General features: G+C 47.3%; 1 protein-coding gene across 2 annotated transcripts; it reads right to left on the reverse strand.

Moving 5' to 3' along the window:
* Window positions 1–208: 208 nt before the first annotated feature.
* Window positions 209–19,727, reverse strand: SYCE2 (synaptonemal complex central element protein 2). 2 transcript variants are annotated; one of them, XM_073650954.1, is made up of 5 exons: window positions 19,489–19,727; window positions 13,036–13,126; window positions 9,137–9,254; window positions 8,008–8,218; window positions 209–905 (listed from the first exon to the last, which is right to left on the reverse strand). In XM_073650954.1, the coding sequence occupies exons 3-5, from the start codon at window positions 9,241–9,243 to the stop codon at window positions 711–713; spliced, it is 513 nt and encodes a 170-aa protein (XP_073507055.1). In that variant the 5' UTR covers window positions 9,244–9,254; window positions 13,036–13,126; window positions 19,489–19,727; the 3' UTR covers window positions 209–710. The 2 variants fall into 2 exon arrangements, with proteins under 2 accessions (XP_073507055.1, XP_073507054.1); XM_073650953.1 differs by lacking the exon at window positions 19,489–19,727 and adding an exon at window positions 19,021–19,268.
* Window positions 19,728–20,604: the final 877 nt, after the last annotated feature.

A 20,604-nucleotide genomic window follows, 5' to 3' on the forward strand; every position in this document is an offset into this window, starting at 1 on the left:
GCAGCATGAATCTGAGGTTGGCGTGCTGCACGATTGCAGCCAGGTATGTTTTGATCTGAAAAGCTCTGGCATTTTGGAGAAAATTATAGTTTTAAGAGTTGACCGGGGCCTTTAGGGATTGATGACTGTAATCCGGTGCTGCCCCCATCCGGATTCTATCTGATTGACAGATCTCTCATATGAGTGCATGTAAGGAGAGACCTGTCGGTCAACAAGGCAGAGCCGGACTCTTCTCATCTCTCCCTACAGCCTCGGCTGGATCCTCAAAGTATATTTCCTCTGAAATGCCAGATCGTTTCACAAAAGAACATACCTGGCTCCAGTGCGGCTCCGATTTGGGCGGTGCGAATCAAGTGACAGGTTCCCTTTAATGCACCCACAGAAAAATGCTAATGAACACATGGACGAAAAAAATGGATAGAAATCAGATGCAGTGCACTCTATTTTTTTTTTACATTTTTTTTCACTAAAATAGGCGTGTGAATTAAGCCCTATGCTTTGGACTTTTACTACTATGTGAATGCACTTCTCTGGTCCAGATCACGATGAAATGTTTGCCTGAGAATTGCTGTCATTTATTCAGAAATTTTGCATATTGTATTTCTAACTTAGAACAATAAGTAATACGAAACAGGATATAAGCTGCTGTTAGATATTGATGGCAGGGATAATGTAACCTGCCGGATCCGTGGTCCCTGCTGTCTGTGCACTCAGCCTTTGTGCTGTAAGCCCAGGTCTTTGTAGACGGTGACCACCATCTCGCAGACTTGTTTGAGCTCAGCCTGCAGCTGCTCGATCCTTTCGATGATCTCGGTAAGCTCTTGCAGACGGACCTGGAGTTGTGTGTTGTTCTGTTCGTACATCTGGTACATCCTGTCCTCAAGACACTGAGATAATTCTGCTACCTGGGAAGACAAAAAGTGACCACTCGATGGACTCTCCGGACCCTCACTTGAAAGGTGCACTCCACTATTTGCGTCAACCTTATAATAACCACATTTCATTCAGATACAGGGACGGGATTTGCTTTTGAGCCAGTGACCTGCGATGGCTTTTTTCCGGTATGCTCAAATTAGAAAATTACCATGCAGCCGTTCGGCCAGGAAGTACAACGCCAATCGTGTCTTGGACTATAAAGGTTTTTTATTTTTGTAACAGCTGGTGGTAAAATCATGTAAAAGCAGAAGATGTTCTGTACGGCTTTCTCACTAATTGCTCCTGCTACCTGCATCCTCTGGGGATTTAATGCAGTTACAATAATGTGCTCAAATCTGATTACGTAAATATGTAAGGGAGGGAGAGGAAAAGCATGCACAGCCCTGATGCCAACAGTACAGCGCTGCCTTATTATCCCGAGATCCAGCTAGGATTTTATCATCATTTCATTACAAGAAAAAGAAACCTCACACACATTTATAGGATGAAATCCATTTTCATCAGAATCAGGATTAAGTCTCCTGTCTACGGCTACAACCAGAGAATCGTGCGTGAATTATCAGTGAATAATTGGCCGAGGCCGTATACAATGTCACCACCCCCTGAAATATAATGTGCTACCTGACTGTCCCCAAGTTCTACATCCCTATCCTTTGTTTCAGAAGATCTGGCACAAGTGTCTGGGAGATGATTATGCCACTCTCATTATAGCAGAAAAATTAATTTATGGTCAGCAGACGTCTATATCCTCTGTACGGAGAGCCAGAGTCTATCTAATCTGTACAGTCAGCAGGCAACTTACACATCTGTATGGTCAACCGGAGGTCATCTCATCTGTACGGTCAGGAGGCGACTATCATACCTGTACGGTCAGCTGGTGGCTGTCTCACCTGTATGGTCAGATGATGGATGTCTCATCTGTATGATCAGTTGATGGCTGTACAGTCAGTTAATTAATGGCTGTCTCACCTGCACGGTCAGTTGATGTCTCTCACATCTACGGTGAGTTCATAACTGTCTAACCTGTACGCTCAGTTCATGGCTGTCTCATCTGTACGGTCAGTTGATGGCTATCTCACCTGTATGGTTAGTTGACTCTTATGTCACCTGTAGAGTCGGCTATCCCACTTGTACGGTCGTCTGGCGGCTATCTCACTGGTACGGTCATCTGGCGGCTATCTCACTTGTACGGTCGTCTGGTGGCTATCTCATTGGTATGGTCGTCTGGCGGCTATCTCACTTGTACGGTCGTCTGGTGGCTATCTCACTTGTACTGTCGTCTGGCGGCTATCTCACTTGTACTGTCGTCTGGCGGCTATCTCACTTGTACTGTCGTCTGGCGGCTATCTCACTTGTACTGTCGTCTGGCGGCTATCTCACTTGTACGGTCGTCTGGCGGCTATCTCACTTGTACGGTCGTCTGGCGGCTATCTCACTTGTACGGTCGTCTGGCGGCTATCTCACTTGTACGGTCGTCTGGCGGCTATCTCACTTGTACGGTCGGCTGGCACATATATCACTTGTAACGTCGGCTGGCAAATATATCACTTCTACACAGGCAGCAGTTGATGGTTATCTCACCTGTAGGGTCAGTTGATGGCTATCACTTGTACAATCAATTGAGGTCTGTCTCACCTCTATAGTCAGTTAATGACTACCTCACCTGTAAAGTCAGTTGATAACTATCTCACTTGTAAAGTCAGTTGATGGCTGTCAAACCTATGCGGTCAGTTGTTGGCTATTCGCCTGTACTGTCAGCTGGCGGCTTTCTCACTTGTACAATCAGCTGGCAGCTACGTCACTTGTATGATTGGCTAGCGGATATCTCACCTGTAAGGTCAGTTGATGGCTGTCTCACCTGAAAGGTCAGTTGATGGCTGTCTCACCTGAAAGGTCAGTTGATGGCTGTCTCACCTGAAAGGTCAGTTGATGACTTTCTCACCTGAAAGGTCAGTTGATGGCTGTCTTACCTGTCAGGTAAGCAGGCGACTGACTCACTTGTAAGGTAAGCTGGCGACTGTCTTACCTGTACGGTCAGCTGGCGGCTATCTCACCTGTAAGTTCAGTTGATGGCTGTCTCACCTGAAAGGTCAGTTGATGGCTGTCTTACATGTCAGGTAAGCAGGCGACTGTCTCACCTGTAATGTCAGCCTGCGGCTATCTCACCAGTACGAGCAGTCGATGGCTATCTCACCCATATGGTCAGATGATTGCTATATCGCCTGGACGGTCAATTGATGGCTATTTTGCCTGTATGGTCAGTTGATTGCTGTCTCACCTGTAAGGTCGGCTAACAGCTAAAGTTATTTAGTACTCCAGTTCTAGACCAACAGGTATGTTTCCTTAAAATCTGCAATCAGCGCAAATTGAATTTACTTTTGAGAAGTATATGGGGGATATAAATTCATGCCAATCAACCGTATCATATCTGGTCGGAGATTATAGACCTCCTTCAAAACGTGAAGCTGAGACAGGACACCTTGCTCCGCAGGTGATCCAGCTTCAAAAGCTCCAAGTGGAAAAACTCACACCTCTAACAGCCTAGCTGGGAGCAAGGCTTTTCTGGCAGCAAGAACTCCTGCTAGGAGCTCACACTACCTAAAGGGGTTTTCCAAGGAACAAAAGTTAATTTTAATCAATAGATCTTGGAATAATAACTGCCACAATTGGATGTGTATAAATAAAATATTCCTGTGCTGAGATAATCTTATAAATGTGTCCCTGTGTACTGTGTAATGGCTGTGTCACCATGCAGGAACATGATCTGATCATACCTCATGATTGGAGGAGTCCAACCGATGCTGCATGTCGTCTAGATGTGTTTTGGTCTGGGGCAGTGGGCAGGAAGCAGGGCCGGCTCCAGGTTTTTCTGGGCCCCGGGCCAAAGAGTCTCAGTGGGCCCCTTTAACACATACCATGATTCATGATGCAGAGATACGGCGGAGAAATATATATATATATATATAGTACAATGCAAAGATTTCACTTCTTACATTACATGAGTGATATCTATTGTAAATTCCACAATAGCTCAGAAACCGGTGAATCGCTCCACACAGAATACTGGCCCCCATATAAGGCTCCATGCGGAATACTGACCCCCATATAAGGCTCCATGCGGAATACTGGCCCCCATATAAGGCTCCATGCGGAATACTGGCCCCCATATAAGGCTCCATGCGGAATACTGGCCCCCATATAAGGCTCCATGCGGAATACTGGCCCCCATATAAGGCTCCATACGGAATACTGGCCCCCATATAAGGCCCCATACGGAATACTGGCCCCCATATAAGGCTCCATACGGAATACTGGCCCCCATATAAGGCTCCATACGGAATACTGGCCCCCATATAAGGCTCCATACGGAATACTGGCCCCCATACGGAATACTGGCCTCCATATAAGGCTCCATACGGAATACTGGCCTCCATATAAGGCTCCATACGGAATACTGGCCCCCATATAAGGCCCCATACGAAATACTGGCCCCCATATAAGGCTCCATACGGAATACTGGCCCCCATATAAGGCTCCATACGGAATACTGGCCCCCATACGGAATACTGGCCTCCATATAAGGCTCCATACGGAATACTGGCCTCCATATAAGGCTCCATACGGAATACTGGCCCCCATATAAGGCCCCATACGGAATACTGGCCCCCATATAAGGCCCCATACGGAATACTGGCCCCCAAATAAGGCCCCATACGGAATACTGGCCCCCATATAAGGCTCCATATGGAATACTGGCCCCCATATAAGGCTCCATATGGAATACTGGCCCCCATATAAGGCTTCATACGGAATACTGGCCCCCATACGGAATACTGGCCCCCATATAAGGCTCCATACGGAATACTGGCCTCCATATAAGGCTCCATACGGAATACTGGCCCCCATATAAGGCTCCATACAGAATACTGGCCCCCATATAACGCTCCATACAGGATACTGGTCCCCTTATAAAGCTCCATACAGGATACTGGCCCCCATATAACGCTCCATACAGGATACCGGTCCCCTTATAACACTCCATACAGGATAAGGGCCCCCATATAATGCTGCATGCAGGCTGTTACCCCCCACATAATGCCCCATACAGGCTGTCCCCCCCCTTATAATGCTCCATGCAGGCTGTTACCCCCCACATAATGCCCCATACAGGCCCCCCCCTTTTAATGCTCCATGCAGGCTGTTACCCCCCACATAATGCCCCATACAGGCTGCCCCCCCCCTTATAATGCTCCATGCAGGCTGTTACCCCCCACATAATGCCCCATACAGGCCCCCCCCTTTTAATGCTCCATGCAGGCTGTTACCCCCCACATAATGCCCCATACAGGCCCCCCCCTTTTAATGCTCCATGCAGGCTGTTACCCCCCACATAATGCCCCATACAGGCTGCCCCCCCCCCCTTATAATGCTCCATGCAGGCTGTTACCCCCCCACATAATGCCCCATGCAGGCTGTTACCCCCCACATAATGCCCCATACAGCCCCCCCCCCTTTTAATGCTCCATGCAGGCTGTTACCCCCCACATAATGCCCCATACAGCCCCCCCCCCTTTTAATGCTCCATGCAGGCTGTTACCCCCCACATAATGCCCCATACAGGCTGCCACCCCCCCTTTATAATGCCCCATGCAGGCTGCCCCCCCCCTCTTTATAATGCCCCATGCAGGCTGTTCCCCACCTTATAATGCCCCATGCAGGCTGTCACCCCTCCTCTTTATAATGCCCCATGCAGGATGCCCCCCCCTTCTCTTTATAATGCCCCATGCCTCCATACATTAAAAAAAAAAAAAATCAAATACTCACCTCCCTTCTCCTCACCTGCTACCTGCTGCCCGCTGCCCGCCGCTCGGGTCCGAACCACAGCGTTGTCGGCGTCTTCCCGCTCAGCGCTCCCTGTGACGGCTCAGGGGAGGGGGCGGTGTAAAGGCGTCACCGCGCCCTCTGACCTGAGACGTCACAGGGAGCGCAGAGCAGGAAGACAGCGGATCTGCGGAGGCACGGGGAGAGGTAAGTGTCCAGCTGCCGGGGCCCTGAGCAAGCGGCGGAGAAGGGCGGGCGCTGACACCGCTCTCCTCCGCCCATAGCCCAGCGGGGTGCGCGACCGCCAGTGGGCCCCTCTGCCTGCTCAGGGCCCCGGCATTTGCCCGGGTGCGCCGGGTGCTGACGCCGGCCCTGGCAGGAAGTGTGAAATGTGTGAAAGGGGTATCATCGAATATTCTTGCAAGTGTTTTGCTTGGGACAGACTTGGGGTGGCTAGTGTCCCAGCTTGTGGCCACTGAACCCTCAAGGTCTGATCCCCCAGACGGCAATTTAATGTCCACCCCTGTTTTTGATGTTGTCAATGTGATTAACATGCCTACTGATAGGAATGTGGGGGTGGGTGGTGTAATGTGTCCCTCTTCCCTCTGGGGGAAGGAGGTCAATCAAGCAAGCTGTACCGATACCTTAGAGTTTTGCAAGCAATCATGCTGCAAACTTTTATCCTCTGAGGTTGTCACTGAGGGAACAAACGGGGCAGACAGCTGCTGAAGGGAGCATGCAATTGAGGGTATGGCTGTCCCAGGAGAGGGCTCCCTGGTATGGCAGGGTTCCTCTACAACCCGAGATGTCAGAAGGCCTGGTTACTCAGTCTGGACTAGCAACTTGGTCGAAGCCGAGGGGAAGCGGCGCTACCAGTGGTTGCAGAGGCTGTAGCAGCTGCCATGCGCAGTGGAAGCGCCAGGGCCCTAGGGGTCCCTTGGGGGTCCAATGGATTTCCCCCTTCTGACCAAGTTGCTGCTGGGCCAGACGGAGACCAAGAGATCGGTCCTGGAGAACTGACAGAAGACGTGGCGGTCTCATCTATTCTGGCCACGTGCAGTCATGGGTTTCAGGAGGTGTTGGAAACTGATAACAGCTTGAAAGGTCTCAAGGAGCAGGCGGCACAGTCTCCCTCAGGCTCAGACCTCGAGCGGATGGTCTAGGACCAAAGACGGTTGTAGCAGGTGAGATCCAGCAGGGTTCACCAAAGTTGTGGCCTAGGGACTGACATTTAGTGATACCATTTAGTGATATTCAGGGCGGAGTTGTTGCGGATTGCACATGAAATTCTGATGGCCGGACATCTAGATGCCACTAAGACAAAGGTCAGGCTAGCCCACCATTTCTACTGGTCAAAGATGGGGGTAGATGGTTAACACGCTGCTCAAAGGACTTGAAGGGTACGCGGCAGCGTAGCTGGACAACATTGTCATCTTCAGTCCCACCTGGGAGAATCACCTAAGGCATCTAACGCAGGTGCTCAGGCGAATCTGCCAGGCAGGCTTGACCATTAATCTGGAAAAGTGCCAGCTGGGCCTGAGCGAGGTCCACTACCTGGGGCACCGGGTAGGTGGGTGCTCTGAAGTTGGGGCCCGGGAAAGTGGATACTATCGCATCCTGGCTCACCCCCAGGACCAAGAAACAGGTGATGTCCTTCCTGGGCACCACCGGGTACTATAGGAGGTTTGTTCCCCACTATAGTAGCCTGGTGAAGCCCATGACGGGCCTTACCAAGAAGAAGCTGCCCTCCGCAGTCGATTGGATAAACCACTGCGAGGCGGCCTTCCAGGCACTGAAGACCGCCTTTTCCAGCTTCCAGATACTACAAGCAGTTGACTTCACACGGCCGTTTGTAGTACAGACCGATGCCAGTGACTTTGGCCTTGGTGCCATGCTTAACCAAGTCGACTCTACGGGCCAGGAACACTCCGTTTTGTACATAAGTCGCAAGCTCATGCCAATGCCAATCGACTGTATCATATCCAGTCCAAGATTATAGACCTCCTTCAAAATGTGAAGCTGAGACAAAACACCTGGCTCAGCAGGTGGTCCAGCTTCAAAAGCTACAAATGGAAAAACTCACACCCCTAGCAGCCTAGCTGTGAAAAAGGCTTTCCTAGCAGGATGAACCCTGCTGGAAGCCCAAGCTATCATGTAAGTTTTCCTGCTGAGCGCCTTTCCCCAACAGAGTTCTTTTAAGGATGCTTGTAACCTCTCGATTATAAACTCTTGAAAATAAACCTGTATTACCTTGATATTAAGGTTTGTGTTAAAGTTTTTCATCATGGTTTGATCCTCGATGCGTCCTTCATTGATGTTGTCGATCAAGCTCTGGGCGCGGCTCTGCAGTGCCTCCACGTTGCCAACTAAGGCGGTGAAATAGTTAGAAGTCTTCCCCTCAGAGGCGCTGGTGGTGGAGGCTGTATCGGATCCAGGAGTGGAAAAGGAGGAACCCGACAGACTGCAAATCAGAAGAAAACATCATGGCAGCTCGTTGAAGTGATCCTAATTACCACACTTGCCGCAGCTCTCCTGATCCAAGTGTGATGGCCTCAAAAAAATATGTGAAGCTGTCACACTCGTGTCGGGAGAGTCCATGATCGGACCGATTTGCAGAGACATCAGCATAAGCCCTATACCGACATGTTTTTTTTCTGGCATGTAATACCTGTCAAAAGTGAAAAATGTACAAATTTGCATATGCTTTTATATACAGTCCCGTAATTTGGTCACAAGAAGGTGTTCGTGTTTCGGGATAATCAGTTTTTATATTCTTATTTGTGCATAGCTTTTCTTGAAAGAAAAACAAAAAAATTATATTGATATGTCTCATGTAAGCAAATGAAAAATGTTCCAGACTAAATAATACGCCATAGACCTGAACGTGATGTGTTCTGACGGACAGAAATGTCTGCTACTAGGATTAGCATCTCTAACAGAATTACCCGGCACTCAGTTCATTAATTAATATACAAGTCTTGCCCAATTAATAGAATCCCGGGTAACGTGGGCCTGAAATCAGTGCTAAGTACTGTGATGCTTATCTCTCTAGGTCGGGTGCCAGGTCATAGAGAAAGATTTAGGTCGGTTTCACACGACCAAACTTCATGGCTTAGGTAGGAACTGCATGTTTCCAGACCTTCATTTATGCCCATAAGGCTTTTGATGACCCACAGCTGACCCAGATATCGCAGGCCATACTCGGGCCGTGAAACTCGGATGTGTGAAACCAGTCTTAAGACTCAATGTTTAGGTCTGGAGTTATTATGTAATGCTGTGAGAGGGAAGTTGCTTTAAATTAGAATATATGGAATGATAGCAATAAAGTCATTATTATTAGTAATATCTAGGGCGGCATTTTGAAACGATCAAGTCTCACCCAGTGGAAGTTTGGCCATTGGATGGGCCTGACCAGTCAGGTTTATTAGTGCTTGGATTTACCAACTCCTCGCGTGCTTCTCTGTCATCCAACTCCTTGTCAGCCATTTAGATTGTCACTAACAAGAGGTAAAAAAACCGAAACATTACAACTCTGTGGATGCAGCTGTATGGTACTCACTCTCCATAGACTTCATCGTGGCATTTTCCATTCGCAGAATCACAGCACACACATCCCTGTGATTGGTAAAGGTGGGTGATAACAGGAAGAAAAGTATCCAAATCCTTCATCTCTGTTACAGACTTTGCATTGGGATCCAAGAACTTGAATTTACAACTTTGTTTGTATCAATTGAAAGCTAAAGGGTCCTGGTACCAAAAATTAAGCCTAGGATGGAGGGACACATTATTACAGGAAGGGGCCCAGGATGGGGGACATTACACCAGGAAGGAGCCAGGATGGGGGACATTATACCAAGAAAGGGTCGCAGGATGGGAGACATATGCCAGGAAGGGGCCCAGGATGGGGGGACATTGTACCAGGAAGGGGCCAGGATGGGGGACATTATAAAGGAAGGGGCCAGGATGGAGTACATTATGCCAAGAAGGGGCCAGGATAGAGGGCATTATACCAAGAAAGGGGCCCAGTATGGAGGAGTTTGTTATAGGATGGGGAGAGCATTATTACTGAAAGGGGCCCAGGAAAGGGAACATTAATTTAGGAAGAGGCCAGGAAAAGGACATTATTACTTGAAGGGGCCAGGTCAGGGAACATTATTACAGGAAGGGGCCAGGACCAGGGACATTATAACAGGAAGGGGCCAGGATGGGAAACATTATTACAGGAAGGGGCCAGGTCAGGGAACATTATTACAGGAAGGGGCCAGGACCAGGGACATTATAACAGGAAGGGGCCAGGATGGGAAACATTATTACAGGAAGGTGCCAAGATGGGGGACATTATACCAGGAAGGGACCAGAATGGAGGACATTATATCAAGAAAGGGACATTATTACTTGAAGGGGCCCGGTTGGGGAACATTATTACAGGAAGGGGCCAGGACGGGGACATTATTACAGGAAGGGGCCAGAACAGGGGAAATTATTAAGGGAAAGAGACAGGACAGGGGACATTATTAAGTGAAAGAGACAGGATGGGGGACATTTTTATATGGAGGGCGAACACGCATGATTTTATAGGTTATAGAACGTTAGAAAATTAAAAATGATGTAACCAACATGGCATAATTGCTTTTTTTTTGTTAGATTGTTATACAGGTCGGCGCGTAAAAAGAAAAAAAAAAAAAACTCACACAGCGCCATCAACTGAAAAATAAAAAAAAAAAGGTCTCAGAAAATGGCGACGCAGACTTAATTTTGTTTTTTAACAAATTTTTTTTTTAAAAATTACCACTACAATAAAATAAATTTTGTTATTGCCGTAATCGTACTCCCCCCTAGAATCATATATTACCGCGCAATGAACGCTGTAAAAACAACCCCCCCCCCCAAAAAAAAAAAAAAATGGTGGAATTTCAATGTTTTGGGGTTTTTTTCACCACACTTTGATTTTTATAATTTTTCTGTATATTATATGGTAAAAATTAATGGTGTTATTGAAAACTACAGCTCGTTCCTCAGAAAAAAAAAATCCCTGCTCCGGCGATGTATAAACCGGCCCTTGCAGGTAATCAAGGTGGGGCAGCGTCTCTGAGGCTCCCAATATAATGAACTTGCACTTTATGTGTATTGCCATGAAATTGCATGAAACCTACACAAACCTGTGAACTGTTACTTTATACAAGCCTTCAACTGGTAAAAAGTAACTCTAGCTGTCACACACAACAGTTAAATGAGAGGAACCACATTCATGGGTGATCAAACATGGCGGCCGGTTGTCTTCTTTATGTACCCGGTCGTTTTTTTTTTTCTCCTCACAGGTACAAAAGGCGGGAAATCAGAAGGGGCGGAGCTTCCGATGCTTCAAAATGGCTGACAAGACTGCGGAGTGCGAGGTCTGAAGAGCAGCAGGATCCGAGTAAGCTGAGGGGGCGTGGTTTCAGACTACTGCGGAGAGGCGTGGTTTGACACTACTGCGGGTACGGACGAGGGGCGTGGTTTCAGAGACTAGGGCTTTTGAGGGGCGTGGTTTCTTGAGTCTGCGCTTACTGAGGGGCGTGGTTTCAGACGATGCGTGTACTGCGGAGGGGCGTGGTTTGGTCTCTGCTGTTTTAGGCGGGAAATGAAAGCCAGAAGTGTCTAGTTAGAGGGAATGTCTAGTTTTGAGGCAAATTTTCCACCTTTATAGTTCATGACATTGATGAGCTTAGGGTGTATTATGTAAAAGGACAAGAGGGGAAGCGACTGTACACTTATAATTATGGTTAATAAGGGAAAAAATGGTGTAAAAGTTTTTTGGATAAATGTTTAATTCAGAACTATATATAAATAAAACAATAATTATGTCCTTCATATATCTATCTACAGACAGGGAAGGAAATAAACTCTATAAAATAAAACTAACATAATATTAATACATTAAAAATATATTTCTTAATTTTTAATATTATTTTATGTACTTTATCTCCTTCCCTGTGTATAGAGCTATGTAAAATAATAAAACATGTATATATTTTAAAATATAAACATTTTTTATATATTTTATTTCCCTCCCTGTGTATAGATAGAGATATGTATATATATATATATATATATATATATATATATATATATATATACACACACAAACAAAAGGAGATAAAATAATATTATTACAATTAAAATATTCAGAATAATAGTAAAAAAAATATATATATATATATACATATAGATATAGTAATAAACAATTTAAATTAAATAACAATAATATATATCTACACACACACACACACACACTATATATTACAATGGCTGCAGTGAAGAAGCCAAAAAATGCTGCTTCTTGCTAAATCAGATGTGAATGTTCTCAGTCCCAATGCAATACCTTGCCGGACATATCAGGAAGCCATCTTGACAATCAGTTATCTGCCTTGTAAAATACAATTTAATTAGCAGGGAAATCTCACTTGCAGACACATTTTCCCTGCAGCGGCCACAAGAGGAGTAATGGCGGCCGTTCCCATATATATGGGACGATATGAAGCTGTTGACATAATGTATACGTAGGAGACATAAATCAGGATGGTTCACTGACGTCTACCTCAGACGTACGCTGACGCACAGCCATATTACATCCTCCATTGGTTAAACAAAAAAAAAATCTTATATCGCCCAGTACCCCGTCCTCTCGTTGTTTCTCAACAAGGTGCGCAAATGTAATAATCGTCCTGATGCAGCAGTTAAGGAGCTGCATCTTAAAGTCCTAAACTGGTGGAAAAAAACGTAGGTTATTATTATTTATTATTATAGCGCCATTTATTCCATGGCGCTTTACATGTGAAGAAGGGGTTTACATACAAGAACAATTACAATAATCTTGAGCAAAACTTTACGGTGACTGGTACAGGAGGAGCGAGGACCCTGCCCGCGAGGGCTCACAATCTACAAGGGATGGGTGAGGATACAGTAGGTGGGGGTAGAAGGTTAATGTGTTCTCTAAAGCCTTACGTGGCAACGATGCAACATTTCCTGGAACTGCACTTTTTTTTAAGTGCAAAAATTTTTGGCCTAAACACCTTTTTTTTTATTTTTTATTTCCGTCTTTATTTATTGTTTTTTACGGCTGATATTTCTAATTTTCTTCTTTCCCAGGTCTTCAGCTTCGGACACCGATGTCCAGGAGAGTAATTTTAGGTGTCTGGGCTTTGACTTATCGGGTTAGGAAAAATTAATTATAGGGACATTGCAGTGGCATAGCCATTGGGGGTAGCCATTTTGGCCCACTCACAACATAGGGCTTACCTGGATCCCTGGGTGAGTGTCACTCTCTTCAAGAGAATGCCAAGAGTGTGCAAAGCAGTCATCAAAGCAAAAGGTGGCTCCTTTGAAGAACCTAGAATATAAGACATATTTTCAGTTGTTTCACACTTTTTTGTTAAGTATATAATTCCACATGTGTTAATTCATAGTTTTGATGCCTTCAGTGTGAATGTACAATTTTCATAGTCATGAAAATACAGAAAAATCTTTAAATGAGGTGTGTCCAAACTTTTGGTCTGTACTGTATGTGTGTGAAACCTTCGAAACTTTCGGATCACCGTAATTGACGCGCCCCCTGGGCCGTGTGTGTGTGTGGGGATACCCGGAACCGGACCTTTTGTGGATGCTGGGCGTTGTAGTCCCAGCGTGGCGGCAACCCGGTCCGTGCCCAGGGCGGTCAAACCAAATGGCAGTCTAAATGCTGAATGTCCGACTACGCCACCCGTGGATTGCGGTCAGAGTGAACCGCCGCTGCAGGGCAGACCGCTGAGGCAGGTGTTGTGGGTGCAGCAGAGGGTAGTATAACTCCCCACGGGAGGAGTATAGCCTCAGGGCAGCGAGTGCGGATGTTGGGGGTGATGGTGCGCGGGAGCAGCAGTAATGACACAGAGTCCTGTAATGCAGTCCAGGGTATTTACTCACAGTTCTTTATTCACGTTACTCCAGCTGGTCATAACGTCCCACGTCGCACTGTGCTCACCAGGTGAGGGGCTCGGCCTACTTCCAGATAACTTTGGAGCGTTTCACAGGACCCCTTTTGTGTGTCCTTTCTCTGGCCTGTCATACCCCACCAGTGACCTCGTTTCTGTCCGGATGCCTCGGGCCTTCTCGGACGAACGTTGGTGCCGTTTCCCTGACCCTATGTGGTGCCATCCTAGCGGGTGTAGCGAGGTGCTGCGCCACATAAAATGTCACAGTCTCCGGTTTCTAGCTGAGGGTAGTTCCCCGCCTCCACTAGCTTCGGGGACCGGTCTCCCCCTTTGGCCTGACCCCCCTACGCAGGTAGATTTGGGTGTGAGGTGGCGACTCGCCGGTCCACACCCCTGGGGTCCCTTCGTTCCTTGTTCCTGGAGCCTCCTCCGCTCCCTTTCCTTCCTTCTCCTTCCTCCAGGCTCCGGCCGCTCTCCCAGGCCTGCCTGCGGAGCAGAGCCCCTTGCAGAGGCCCTTACTCTGTCACTTCTTCTCTCTGACTGAGCTGAACTAAGATGGTGCCCACCTTTTATATCTCCTTCTCAGTGTACCCAGGAACTGCCCTCTCCCTCCTATGCACTACAGGGTCCCCCTTCCTCGGTGTTCCCTCCCCCCACTCCAGGCAGGGACAGGGACTGTCGTGCTCCAATTGGAGCATATCGGTCGCCCTGCCCCCCGGAAATGTGGTGTAATGCATGCAGGTGTCGGGGTCCTGATCCAGACTCCATCCTTACCTGGAAGTGAGATATCACACCTCTGGTTGAGATGCAATACCTCTGTAGCGACCGAACCCTCGGGGCGCTACATAATCATACTGATCTGAAGAATCACGTTATCGGGTAATTTTTATCGCCCAAAACAAAACCCAAAAAACAATGGTATAATTATTATTTTTTTAAACCATTTCAAACCACTTGGAATTGTTTTTATGTTTTTCAGTACATTATATGGTAAAGTAAATGTCGTCATTCAATTACAACTCGTCCTGCGAAACAAAAAAACAAAAACCCAAGCCCTCATACGGGTTTGTAAACGGAATAAAAAAATAAATAAATAAAACTTACGTCTCTTAGATGAAGGGGAAGAAAACACAAAAGTGCAAAAATGAAAAACCGCCTGGTCCTTAAGGGGTTATCTACTGGGAGTATAATGGAAACATATTGCGATGTGATGTAGGGATTAGGTGGTGGTAACAGTTGGCATCATCTCTCCGGGAGGCTATTGCCCTGTAATCCTGAGTTATGTCAGCAGCCGAGCTGACGGTAATGAGAAAGCAGTCATTATCTGCTCCATGAGCCGGAGGGCGCGGGAAATACACGGGTATAACGGAGGGAGCCTGCAGCTGCTGAACAGTGAGTACTACCCTGCTCCGAACTTGGAAAGTGGGCATCTAAAGTGGGTGTAGATGTAGGAGAGTCAGAGGCAGCAACTGCACCTGGACCTGGTTTTCTGAGGCAGGTGGGAGCCAAGAGCTTTAGGGTAGACTTCTGATCTGACAGGACGTAGATCGACTCGAAAGCTTAGAATCTTGTGCACTCTTGAGAAGTCACGGAACCCTTTGTGTTCTTCTGACGCCATGTACATCCATACCGATCTCAGGTGTCCTACTGCAGAGGGCGGCTGGTCTGCTCGCCGAAATATTACTACCTGTAGTCTCTGCAACTCCTTGTACAATGGATTATCAAGCGTTTCTTGAAAGATGAAAGCATTACCGATGATTGGATGGAAGGACAGATAGACGAGGTAGATGTCGGATAGATAGATGGAAGATAAACAAATAATTAGATCCATAGATGGATGGATATTTAGATACTAGGACTTTATTAGATAGATATGAGATGATAGATGCATGGATAAACGGATATTAGATGATAGATTGATGTTTGGATTTAGGCTTCATTTATATATCTGTGTGACACATCCCGATGCTTGGACCCATAGAGTACAATGAATATATTCACACATCCGTTAAAAATCACAGCTCCAAGAGCGAGATCTGTGAGACTCGGAGCATGTCCTATTCTTCTCCGATTTTGAGGATTACACTGGGCTATTAACCCATGGAACATTTCATTTTTGCGTTATTGTTTTTTTCTTACCTTCTTTCAAGAGTGAAAACTTTTTTATTTTTCCGTCCACCTAGACATGTGAGGGCTCTTCTTTGTTTTGCGGGACGAGATGTAGTTTTGAATGGCATCATTCATTTTACCATGTAATGTACTTAAACACAGGAAAAGAATTCCAAGTGTGATGAAATGGGGGGGAAAAAAAGAGTGCAATTCCAACATTGTTTTTTTTGGGGGGGGGTTTGTATTTTTACTGCGTTCATTATGTGGTAAAAATGACCTGAAAACAGGATTGTCCACGTCAGTCCCATTACGACGATACCAAACATGCATCATTTGTTTTATATTTAAGTGCTAAAAAAAAAAATTCGGAATATTGTAAAAAAAAAAAAAAGAATAATTTTTGCTTTGTGTGCCCATTTTCACAGACCTGTAAAATTATTTTTCTGTTGATGGGGCTGAGTGAGGGCTTGTTTTTTGCCCGGTGAGCTTACTTTTTTTTTTTTATACCAATTTTATGCACATATAATGCTTTGATTGCTTATCGTTACATTTTTTTTAGGGAGGTGAGGTAACTAAAAAAAAAAAAAGAGCAATTCTGGCATTTTGATTTTTTTTTTCTCTTTACTGTGTTTTGCAAATCGGGTTAGTTAATCCCATAATAGACTGGACTTTTACAAATGCAGCGTTACATTATGTTTAATTTTTTAATATTTTTAACAGGAAAATGTGGTTGATTTGAACTTTTATATTTTTTTGAGTTTTTCTTTATTTTTTTAAATTATTTATTAGGCCCCTTAGGCGATTTCAACACGCGATCATTTGATCGCTTATTCTATATCCTGCAATAATACACTATTTCAGGGTATAGTAAAAATCTGACGGACCAAGATGACAACGACTGGGAGTCTTTAGCATCCCGTCACGGTAGGTCGATGGGAGACGGTGCCCGTGGCACCGGCACACGTTCCATTTAGATTCCATTGTCAGAGATTGACAGCAGCATGTAAATGGTTAACAGTCACGGCCAGAACTCTCGTCAGCCGTGCCTGTCAAGAGACAGATTCTGTTTATATAATATGGTCGGTATCAGCCACTTAGGAAGGAAGTACAGTTCCTGAGCCCCCTCCACACGTGAGGAACCGATCTCAGGATACGAATACAACGTCCTTTTGCAGGAGGTGGTTAAAGTTATGGGGATCCGTGTACATCGGATGGAACACAGTCTTTGTGCTTCAGCGTTCCATCCGAGTTCCATCCACTGTTTACTCTTCCATTCCGAATCTTTGCTCTGTGGATCATGTATAATTGTGAGGATGGACAATGTATGATTATATACAGGATTTAGGTGGGATAGACCTGGCAAGACTGATTATGTCTTATGTATAGGATATGGAGGTCGTTCCTGGTTCAACCCTGAACTTCACCGCCAGCCGGGCACAGGCACAGTCTTCATACCAATACTCTGGCTCCAGTGACAACCCCTCGTACGCCGACTACAAGCCTCTGGAAATGGAGCTCATCCCTCTTCCACGAGCGGTCGTCTATCTTCTCATGGCAGCTGTGGTCGTGGTAGCTGCCGTGTATGCCATAGTGGGACATCTCATCAAAGATTTGGCACATGATATTGCAGGTGCGGCTGGTCATCTACCTTTTTTTTTTTTCTTTAGTAATAGCTTACACTTATTCATCATCTTAATAGAGAACATCCCATAAAACCGCCATATAATGTGTATAAGGACCTGCCAGCCATAGAGAGAGCGAAACGGACTGTCCGCAGCGCTCTTATTGTGGTGGAAGATAAAACCTAATAGTCTCCATTACCAGTCAGTAGGATTGCTCGGGATTTGCTGGGATCCGTTATCAAATAGATCAGGTAAAGAGGACAAGGCTTTATTAACACGGAATGGTTGCGCGGGAAACATCCCATTACGAAGACTCAGGTTATCATTTCTTGCTATGGGGACTAAATAATCAAAAAGTGGAATGCTATTAAAAAAAAATTTAAACCTATATATATATATATATATAAAAAAAATGGCGTGGTCCTGAAAGAATGAGCATGCCCCAGCTATGTATCCAGTAGATTCCTCTGCCGCCGATGTCACCGTACGTGTATTCATACTATGACATTATCTCTTCTACAGATTGCATCCTGGGTCCGCAGACAGACAGCAAGGCTTATCCCGCGCACGACCTGCCGCCCATGAGGAAATGTCTCCTGCCTTTATCTGCAGATAATCTGAGTATTTACTGCCTGCCGGAGCAGCCTGCTGTGTGCGTGCCTATAGGCACAAGCCAGGAGATTCCCACCAGCCTCTCATACCTACCATCATCATCATACGGCAGAGACTGCGGCCAGAGGAAAGCTTCCCTGCAAAGTGTATGACTGCAGTCAAGTCACATCGGATGAGGTTTGCGTTATCCGTCAGCTCTTGTGCCCTGCACAGTGGGTGAGGGCATCAGGGCTTACGTCGTAGTCTACACCTGACTCGCAGTAGTGGTGGCCGTGTGTAATGCAGTGAGTGAATAAGGCCTTATCAGCAGCTGGCATCACAAGAGAAAACTTGAGGAAGCCATTTTTTTTTTTTTCTAGTTCCTAGCGATGGAGTAATCAGAAGAAAACATTTGCTATTCCAGTGCCCACCCGCCCAAGTATCAATGCTTCAATCTTTTTTCCCTATGAGCGGATGTCTTTGGTGACGTTAAAATGACTGCACCATAATTGGAACGAGGTGTAACTCCCAAAATGCTCCCAGTCCTTACTATGCCTCCCTGCACTAGTCACAAGTTTAGGGGGTGTAATTACTGCAGATACCCTGAACATCTTCTCTAGGAAACGCTCCCCCATATATTTTAGAATAGCTATGTAATAAAACTGCCCCTTGACAGACAACATGTTAGAAAGTGGCACTGTTTGGTTTCTATTAAGCCCAGTTGTAATTTGCACTTAGTGTGAACGTGGTCTATCAGTATTTGGTCAGTATTTTGCAACAGTATTTGTAAGCCAAAATTAGGAGTGGAACAATCAGAGGAAAAGGCATATTAGAAACAAGTCATCGCTTCCGTATTTATCACACACACTCCAGGTTTTGGTTACAAATACTGATGTAAAATACTGACCAAATACTGAACGTGGCCATAGGCAAAGTCTACTTTGTGTCACCCTGTAGCAGGAGCGGCAGACTCCCGTGCTTGTAGCTCCTCCCACCTGTCACCCTGTGGTGGAAGGGGCAGACTCCCGTGCTTGTAGCTCCTCCCACCTGTCACCCTGTGGTGGAAGGGGCAGACTCCCGTGCTTGTAGCTCCTCCCACCAGTCACCCTGTGGTGGAAGGGGCAGACTCCCGTGCTTGTAGCTCCTCCCACCTGTCACCCTGTGGTGGAAGGGGCAGACTCCCGTGCTTGTAGCTCCTCCCACCTGTCACCCTGTGGTGGAAGGGGCAGACTCCAGTGCTTGTAGCTCCTGCCTCTTGTCACACTGTAGTGGGAGAGGCAGACTCCAGTGCTTGTAGCTCCTCCCACCAGTCACCCTGTGGTGGAAGGGGCAGACTGCCGTGCTTGTAGCTCCTCCTACCTGTCACCCTGTGGTGGAAGGGGCAGACTCCAGTGCTTGTAGCTTCTCCTACCTGTCACCCTGTGGTGGAAGGGGCAGACTCCCGTGCTTGTAGCTTCTCCTACCTGTCACCCTGTGGTGGAAGGGGCAGACTCCCGTGCTTGTAGCTTCTCCCACCTGTCACCCTGTGGTGGAAGGGGCAGACTCCAGTGCTTGTAGCTCCTGCCTCTTGTCACACTGTAGTGGGAGAGTCAGACTCCAGTGCTTGTAGCTCCTGCCTCTTGTCACCATGTAGTGGGAGAGGCAGACTCATGTCATGCAGCTCCTCCTTCCTCTCTCAACTTGTAGTGGGAAGAGCAGACCCCATGTCACAGAGCTCCTCCCTCCTGTGTCATCCTGTGGTGGGAGGAGCAGACCCCCCCCCCCCCCCATGTCACAGAGCTCCTCCCTCCTGCCTGTGCCATCCTGTGGTGGGAGGGGCAGACCCCCCCCATGTCACAGAGCTCCTCCCTCCTGCCTGTGTCATCCTGTGGTGGGAGGAGCAGACCCCCCCATGTCACAGAGCTCCTCCCTCCTGCCTATGTCATCCTGTGGTGGGAGGAGCAGACTCCCCCATGTCACAGAGCTTCTCCCTCCTGCCTGTGTCATCCTGTGGTGGGAGGAGCAGACCCCCCCCCATGTCACAGAGCTCCTCCCTCCTGCCTGTGTCATCCTGTGGTGGGAGGGCCAGACCCCCCCATGTCACAGAGCTCCTCCCTTCTGCCTATGTCATCCGGTGGTGGGAGGGGCAGACCCCCCCCATGTCACAGAGCTCCTCCCTCCTGCCTGTGTCATCCTGTGGTGGGAGGGGCAGACCCCCCCCCATGTCACAGAGCTCCTCCCTCCTGCCTGTGTCATCCTGTGGTGGGAGGGGCAGACCCCCCCCACCATGTCACAGAGCTCCTCCCTTCTGCCTGTGTCATCCTGTGGTGGGAGGAGCAGACCCCCCATGTCACAGAGCTCCTCCCTTCTGCCTGTGTCATCCTGTGGTGGGAGGGGCAGACCCCCCCATGTCACAGAGCTCCTCCCTTCTGCCTGTGTCATCCTGTGGTGGGAGGAGCAGACCCCCCATGTCACAGAGCTCCTCCCTCCTGCCTGTGTCATCCTGTGGTGGGAGGGGCAGACCCCCCCCCCCCCCCATGTCACAGAGCTCCTCCCTTCTGCCTGTGTCATCCTGTGGTGGGAGGAGCAGACCCCCCATG

This window comes from Phyllobates terribilis, unplaced genomic scaffold (genome assembly GCF_046119375.1).
Source record: "Phyllobates terribilis strain yellow unplaced genomic scaffold, ASM4611937v1 Scaffold_11__3_contigs__length_659146591, whole genome shotgun sequence".
Taxonomy (NCBI): Eukaryota; Metazoa; Chordata; class Amphibia; order Anura; family Dendrobatidae; genus Phyllobates; species Phyllobates terribilis.